The sequence below is a fragment of the Cynoglossus semilaevis genome, chromosome W (genome assembly GCF_000523025.1).
Source record: "Cynoglossus semilaevis isolate Cse_v1.0 chromosome W, Cse_v1.0, whole genome shotgun sequence".
NCBI classification, from domain to species: Eukaryota; Metazoa; Chordata; class Actinopteri; order Pleuronectiformes; family Cynoglossidae; genus Cynoglossus; species Cynoglossus semilaevis.
Window position 1 is genome coordinate 1,055,000 of NC_024327.1, and position 8,907 is coordinate 1,063,906.

The window sequence follows — 8,907 nt, forward strand, 5'->3', positions numbered from 1 at the left end:
ATCAGTGTTTGGGACTGGCAGTGACTAGAATGGAACCTGACATTCAAGTTCTCATCAGCCAGATTGATTGATTGTGCTTTCTGGAAAACAATAAATGTTTACGTTTAGGCACTCCTGCAATCGTCACATTTTTTCTGTTACAAACTGACCCCGGCCCCCCATCAGAGAAGGGAGCACGTCTCGTTGCATACGAGGCCACTAATGATATGGATCATATAGAGGCTGAATGGTACGACTCCAGACAGCAAACAGATGTGCTGGTTGAGTAATGGTTCCGACTCACATCGGCCCCATGAAGAGCAGATGCACCAAGCTGTGAGTCAGTTCCTGTGCTTTTGTCTTTGGTTTTTAATTAGAGTAATGGCAGAGGTTATTTTGTCACTGAAGGAAAAAATGTCTGACATCAAATGCTGATTCAGGGCTGACGTCAGAAATAATCACCATCCATCTTCGCTATAATTAGGGGATGCATTTAGGAATACATTTTTTCTCCAATTCTTTTGTTAATGTGCACTGTATAGGATTTCGGTGAAGGTATTTTATGCCGATGATTTTACAGGCCATATAATGAAATGAGTGTTTGATTGGAGTTCTGGTGGTTCCGTACTCCAGCTTCCTTCCACATTAAAAGAAACATGCAGGATCAGGTTAAGATGGTCCAGAGTGTACATAGTCGTAGTCTGTGATGGACCGGTGAACTGTACAGGATGTCACTATCACCCTCGGCTAATGACTGCTGAGTTTGGATCCAGATCCAAAATCAATTAAAAATATAAATGGCTAATATAAGATTTTACAAGTCAATCGTAATCACCTGAAGTTTAAATTATTTCTAAGAGGTCAAAGAGTTTCATTTCTATATGTCTATGTTACGTAAGTACTCATCACCATCATAATATTCTTTGACATTATTGATGGTCAAAACAGTCATCAGACTTCCTAATGCAATAAAAATGTTATAAAACTGAAATCTGTCATTTCCCTCTGCAGCTGAAGCTTTATTTATTAGGCTAAATGACAAGAATGGTTTTTATTTTCTAACATTTCACTTGTTTTTTTAAAGCATGTACCAATGAAGAACTTGATACTCTATTCTGATAGATGCTCCATTTTTACCCAGTCTTGAATTATTATTATTATTATTATTATTATTATTATTATTATTATTATTATTATTATTATTATTATTATTATTATTATTATTATTATTATTATTATTATTATTATTATTATTATTATTATTATTATTATTATTATTATTATTATTATTATTATTATTATTATTATTATTATTATTATTATTATTATTATTATTATTATTATTATTNNGACTCACCCCCCGCAGGAAGGTTCACGACCCTGTAGTGGATGAAAATGGATGGATGGATTATTATTATTATCTTTATATATATATATGTATAACGTCGGGTGCATGTGTGTGACCATGTTGCGCCAACATGACCTTTGACTTGTTGAAAGTCTTTGTGGACCTTAATAATTTGTATTAAAGGACTGTGGTCTAAACCCCTGTTTCCTAAAGGCTGAGTCGCGAGATGGGTCGCAAGAGATTTTTTTTTTTTTTGGGTCGTCCCGCATCATGTTTCCCATGACTTGGGTCGCGAAGGTTTGTGACTTTTAAAATATGGGTCCCCAGAAAAAAAGTTTGGGAAACACTGGTCTAAACCATAAATCATAGCAGTCACACTATGCTCTTACTGTATAAATGTTTCTGTTTTCCCACTGTCTTCCTATCTTGCTATTGAATACAATAAAAAAAATCTATAGTATACAATATTTTAATCATGAATCAACAAAGCAACTAAAATTGCAAAATATAAGAAATTACAGGGTTTTTCGCTTAACATTTTGTGTAAAAATAGTAGTAAAGCTTCTCAAAATTGCTCTTAGGAAAATGAAATCATAAATAAATGTTTCTCACTCACTGGATGGTAATCCATGTCAATGGCCACAGGGCAACTTCCTACCCAAATCAGCTGTCACACACAGTTGGAGAAGGCTCCACCTCAGAGCCATAGGAAACTGTCACTGTTGATAAACTGTAATGATTCCCTTCCTCTCAGACCTTCTCAGTTTTTCCCTGTAATACACTGTAAGTGAAGGTTTTACCAGTCAGTAACTCAAGGCCACAGTAACGTTTGTTCAGAGGACACATGTCATGCTCAATGACTTTTGATTGCTTTCCCAGTGCACCCCATCTCAACCCAGTCGGTTTTAGCAAAACAAACCCGGGGCCTTTCCTCTCAGAGAGTGGTGGTGAGATCATACTGGATTCTGTATTTTTAGTCATCTTCACTGTGCTTCACTGTGCGTACAGTGAAACACCAGAGGGCATTGTTTTACACCAAAGACGACCTAGGGTGGAAGAGGTTGTAAAGGTGAGAAGCAGTGGTCTGAAGGTGTTGCACCTGTTTTGTTGTGCTGTGATCAAAACAAGAAGAGTTGAATGAAGAGCAGCCAGTTAGGAAAAGTCATAGAATAACCTGTTTACTTATTGACTAACTTACTGACGTGGGTTAAAAAGGAAATATTTAGTGATACAAAGTGCCACAGAAAGCCCTAAGCAAAGATTCCAGAATAGACTCATCTCAACAACTGGTTCAACATTTGTACATCTTTCTATCACCATCCCTAAAGCACATTTTCTGTTACGGAGCCCCTAAAGGGACATGGGGGGAAAAAAAGAAAGAAACGTATCTCGTGAGCACGAGAAACTTTAGGTTAAGCACAGGCAGTTGTGCTCCCTGTGCGTATGCCCCTAGGCTCTTTTTTTCTTTCATGACGTATAATCCATTATTATTAGTATGTATTTCGTAATAAGTTTCACGTTATTTCGTAATAAGTTTCACGTAATTACGTGATAACTTTCACGTTACAGTGGTCCCTCTATTTATCGCGGTTCTACTTTCGCTTCCTCAGTGATAATATTTTTTTTATTTTTTATTTTTGATAATATTTTTTATTTAAATACAGTTAAGTATTTCCTACATCCCCAACACTGCCTCCCTCCCTGCCTCCCTCCCTCCTTCCATCCCTCCCTCTGTTCGTTTGGCTGCTTCACCAGCGCTGCAGGTTGATTCTTGCCCCTATTTCCTGTCACATGGGTCGGAAACAGGATCCCTGCTTTCTACTATCTGGTCGTGTCTTTGGAGTGTCAGTCTAGCAGTGGCAGTGGAGACCTGTTTTGAAGTTCAGTGGCTTTTTATAACGTGGGCCCACAAGTCTCTGGTGCGCAGACCCGGACCGTCTCTGAGTCAGAGAGAGTCCGGCTCTTTACTCCGCCGGTCTGCGCATCCGCACCGTCAGACTGCGCTTCACCTGAGGCTCACTCCACTCTCTAATCACACCATGGATTCCTGGACAGTCGCCGCTTCTTTCCTTCTCATTGGTTTTATTTCTTCTGCAGCCCTGAGTTATTTCGACACCGGTAAGAAAAACTTTTCTGTTCCGTCTGTTCCTCCGGGAATGCGTTCCGAGGTCGAATGCGCGTCGTGGGAAGCGTCTCCAAAGTCAACTTCCAGCCTTTTAAACCACATTAGCTGAATTACACAAACTCACACGAACTCTGCTCTGACGTATTTTAGTTTGTTTTGAATGATTACAGTCCCGTGGGAGTCTCTATTCATAGTTCACGGTCTTGGTTCAAGTCTTACTACGCGTGATCTTTTTTCTCTTCTTCCTCCGAACTTACACGCTGCCTCGAGTTTGCGAGTTTTCGGAGTGCGTCCAAAGCCGAAAAGCCAGGGGAGGTGTTGTGTTAATTGCTCATTAACTCACTCTGAGATACTGGTACGATCAGATACTTCTCTTACCTCCACACGCCTACTGTGTAAACACATCCAATCAAAATAGCGTGTCCAAAGATAACCGAGATAACAAAGTTGATGTTATGAGACGATATACATCTGGAAGGAAGGTTACAAATCAGCGTGGGTGTTTGGCACGATGTCCTCAAAGTCACATTGAGAGCGGTCACAGAGAAGGATGAGATTTTAATCGAAAACAGGAGCTTTTACGCACGGCTCGTAAACGCGTGCAGCGCTGCCAGCCCTGGTCCGTGTTTCTGTTCTGTATGACTTTACGAAAAACCCGAGTTTTCAACACTTTTTTTGTAGAAACTGATGTTTCATACTCACATTCTCTGCAGCTTTAGTGGCCTATTGTCTCCGTGGCCTCCGCCAATCCCCTGAAACACAGCCGAAACTACCAGCTCAATCATATGATATCATCCAGTTTAATTTTCCATCCAGATCGAACGATTACGCACGGATGTGTCAGTGTGTGTCTGTGCGAGTGACTTCAAAGTTACATCCAGAGCTCCTCAGCTGTCCCTGCGGAGAACATTGTCCAGAAATGTAAATATCTAATAGACCACACCGACCCAGCATGTACTTACTGTAATTTGTGCTGCGTTTCATGTCTAAGCAGCAAATACCCATGCTTTTCTTTTTAATTTTTTTGTCTCTTAATTATACCCTTGGATTTCAAATTAGAGGGTCCGCCATCTGGGCTAGTGCGTAAGTACTCTCATGTGTACCTATGTATTAACAAAGTATTTAAAGCAATGGCATCCCCCCTCATAACACAAGAGGGGGAAATGAAGGAGCAAGTTCAGTTAAAGTAAGCTGTGGCACGTTTATTGTACAGTAAAACCGAAATGTTTTTCACCCCAATTGGGGTAAGTGTCCTGCCAGTGTGGGGGGGCTTTATTTGGTCTGTGAGAACTGTAGGGATTGAAGGTAAAGCAGATGCTGGAATCCAAAGGTATCTGAAGTATAAAGTTCAGCTTTGAACCTTTAAAGCGTAAAGTGGGCAGTGCTCTTGCCCTACTAAATCATTGTTTCCCAAAGACTGGGTCACGACCCCCAGGTGGGTCATAAGAGTTTGTTTTTTTGGGGGTCGTCTCGCATCATGTTTCCCAGGAGTTTACGAATAATGTCTATTGACTTGGGTCGCGAAGTTTTGTGACTTTTAAAATATGGGTCCCCAGAAAGAAAGTTTAGGAAACACTGTACTAAATGATCAATGCCGTGCTAGTTTGATCCCATGACTTTATGGTGGTAGTTTCAGTTGTTTTGTTCCTTCATTCATCTTTCAAACTGAGCAGAATAAGAAGATATGATAAGATTAAACAAGGAAGACATGTTATATAGTGGCGCTTTGGCCCAGAAGCAATGTCTCTGTCATTGGTCCTGGGCAAGTTCGAATCCCGGTTAGGGCAGTTGGTACCTTCCAGTGGACTCACCACCTGCAGGAAGGTTCAGGGGGGTTGGTACGGTGCAGTGTGACTTGGGTGGCAGTCATGGAGACTGCTGCCCCCGCGACCCGGTAACGGATAAGCGGATGAAAATGGATGGATGGATGGACATTAGAGAATATATAAGATACAGTTGTATAATAATGTCCTTTACTTTTATTTGTATTATTTTATGCTAAAGAGCTCAAGGGCCACACAGTGGAAAAGTGGTTTGTGCTGTTGCCCTACAGCCAAAACATCGCCTGTAAGAGTGCTGGTGCTGAACTGATATTCTGCCAATATGAGTTTCGTGTGTTTTTCCCAAGTGCATTCTCTGGTTGATTAGGTTAATGAGGCTAATTGTTAACTGTTTATTGACCACTGGTGTGAATGAAATGGTCTCTGTATGTGGCCCTGTGATAGATTGGTGGGTTTGCTGGGGTTGACTCCAGGTCCAGCTGCTCTCTCGACTCCAAAAAGGATTAAATGCAAGAAGATGAATGAATGAAATAACAAATTAAACCTGCAAAAAGTCAGTCTAGATTCACTATATGACTTGTGCATGCTTATTTAGATCTGTTAACACTGTGAGTGTTTTTGTGTGTGTGAATTAAAGGTAAAGCAGAGAAGCTGGGAGTCTCATTTTAAACCTTCAGAGATGTTGGTTAAACTTCTCTTCCTCGTGACCACAACTTTTTTTTCTTGTTGCAATTTGCCAGAAGCTGCAGTGAAGTCATCACACAGCCTTTCTTTTTTTTTGTTTTCTCTCTAATTGTAAACCGTCTCACTCAGAAGCAGAGCACAAGGGTATACGATTTTCTGCCCACATCCAACAGGACAAATCTGTCAGAGAAGATGAATTTGATGCAGCGCGCTGTCTGTGGCCATGGTAGAGAATATTGAAACCTAAGGGTAGAGGAGAAGTGGATGTGACAAGCTGAAGGAAAGTTGAAATAACGGCGGAAAACTACTCAGCTCACTCTGGTGTATTCTCTTTGGCTGTGGCAACGCTGCAGTTCAAGAGAATTCTCTTAGCCCTAGAAAGTCTAGTTGTCAGTGGGAGCGTCGGTGTCAGACCAGTCCACGGCGTGTGTGAGACGTAATTAAGAGGTGAAATCTCAACATGTGTGTGAGTGTTAATAATTAAAAGGCTACTCCCGCAGACTCCCACATGCTGCTGTGACTCAAAGTGGCTGGCCTTTTGTTCATTTGGCAGCTGCTGGGGACTTTCACAGAAATGCACACATAAGTGGAAGCTGAAGATTGTCAGAGCTGTCAGAATGAGGCGCAAATGAGTTGTTTTGTAAGACACTAATAATGCAGGTGGTTGTTGTTAGTTGGGGTTTAACCGGTACGCTAACTGTAGCCAGTTAATTACCTTGTTTTTCTTTTTGTTATTCTAGACTAGAATAGAAATACCTGGCATGTGGGTGAAATATCTGCATTTAGAAGAATAGTTCCATGTTATTGTGCACCTCCTCCTCATTTGACCTGTCTGAGTAACAGTGAGTCAAAATCAGAAAACAACTTGTTTAATCCTAGGAAATGGTTGCTGTTACATCTGCTCCTCCAAAAAAGAAAAGTTAGATGTACATGTTAAAAAGAGATTACACAAATCAGATTATTGAACATTTGATGATTAGATTTAAACCAACACCCCTGCGATCACAAGGCTAATCCTGGAACCACTCAATCACTGTGGCCCTGGTATTAGGATGTCCTTGTATGAGTTGTTAATTTAATGTGTTGAGCTGCTGAAGTATAGAGAGATCATGAGGTTTCTAACCTCATACTCTCTGTTCTGTTGTCACTTCAAATATAACTCTGGTTTTGTTTGGCTTTTAATGAAATATTGAAGATATTTTGTCTTAATTGTGACAAATCTATGGCTCTTCTGAACCTTAGACTTGTGAAAATGTCTCGAGGACCTTGAGGAGATTTGTATCTGAGTATCGATATCTTAGTGCTTTTAAGTTTGTTTACCTTCCCAGTCCTCCACCTTACAATTCTTATTATATAATGATAAAAAAAGTGGAAAAAATCTGCTGCATGATGGAGCACAGCCCTGTGCCTCTGGACTTGGTTTGGACTGTTCATTTCATCTTTGAAGGAAAAGCAGTGAGAGTTGGTCGTGTTGAGCCGAGGCTTGAAAGGGCAGGCTCTGACATTTTGGTAACATGGAATGTGGGCTTAATATGTGATTACAGAATACACAGCTGTCAAAAATATGTTCTGATGGAGGAAACATCAGGTCAGAGCTTTGGTGTTGTGCTCCATCGGGAGAATTTTGGGGAAGATAAAAGTTAATCTGCAGTCAGGGCCATGTTTAAGTAGACATGAGTGCATTAAATGACTTGTAAGGCAGCACCAAGGGAATGTTATGTGTCTGATCAAACAAAGTTGAATTTGTTCTATTATATCTAGACGTTACTGAAGACTGTTAGGCTCTGCACTCTCATTCAATACGGGCAATTAAATTTTAAAGCAAGTCAGGCACCGAAACACAGAGTGATGGGCAGATGAATGACAGCATGTGTCATTTCTCCTTCATGGCTGACCTGCTTACGAGCCGCTGCATAAACCGGCAACTCGCTGTTTCTTCTGGCAACCGCCTGTTTTCCTGCTCCCTGTCTGAACACACAATACTTTGTTACATCCCCGCAAAACGTTTCCGTCAACAATCTGGGGGTACGGACAGAGCAAGGTGGCCGCGTTGTGAACGAAAAGTTCCCTTCATTTATCAGTGGCTCACACACGCATTTCATATTTGGCCCAGTCAGCTGTCAGAGCTCTAACAATTACCAGGCTGACACCTGACTGATGGACGTCAGTGGGGCATGGATGGTGTTGTTTCCAGCTGTTTGGCTGAACATTTTACGTGTGTCTATATGTATGTAATGGCGACTCATTTTCATGATCAATTACTGTTCAAATTTAATCTTGTCCTGTCCGTCTAAAACAGTGGTCCCCAAACTACGGCCCGTGGGCCGGATATGGCCTGCCTCCACATTTGGTCCGGCCCCCTGAACAATACCAGAGAGCATTTTGATTTTTTTTTTCGCGATAAACGAGGGTTCACTGTATTTGTATTTGATAATAAAGTTGGACTTTTGCAATAAAATGTTCCTTAGTTATAGACTATTTTCATTATTAACTATTGGTTAGTAGTGGCGTTTTGGCCCAGAGGCAATGTCTCTGTCATTGGTGTGGAACTCCAGGGTTCACCTCCTGGGCAAGTTCGAATCCCGGTTAGGGCGGTTGGTACCTTCCAGTGGACTCACCACCCGCAGAAAGGTTTAGGGCGGTTGGTACGGTGCAGTGTGATTTGGGTGGCGACTGCTGCCCCATACCTACCCGGTAACGGATAAGCGGATGAAAATGGATGGATGGATGGACTATTGGTTGGTAACTACACGCATATAGCGTGACATTCTGTTCCACCCTTCTGCGGTCTGTGCCCCTATCTGGCAACCCCCAGAAAAAAAAACCTAAACACGCCCTTCTCAAAGAGAGAACGGAATAATGGCGAAAAGATTAGGTAAGAGAAAAATTGATTCAGAATGCAGGGCATTTAACCTGCAGTGGACAAACGATTATTTTTTTGTTCAATGCAAAGAAAAGGCTGTCTGTCTCATCTGTCAAGAGGCGGTGGC

At 41.3% G+C, this 8,907-nt stretch overlaps 1 protein-coding gene across 1 annotated transcript in view; it reads left to right on the plus strand.

Moving 5' to 3' along the window:
- The first annotated feature begins 2,709 nt into the window (after positions 1–2,709).
- Positions 2,710–8,907, plus strand: part of LOC112486325 (kremen protein 1-like) — a 47,517-nt gene continuing 41,319 nt past the window's right edge. The window contains exon 1 of the mRNA XM_025052679.1: positions 2,710–3,445. Coding sequence (XP_024908447.1) covers positions 3,367–3,445 — 79 coding nt within the window. The 5' untranslated portion in view covers positions 2,710–3,366. The remainder of the gene's footprint in view (positions 3,446–8,907) is intronic.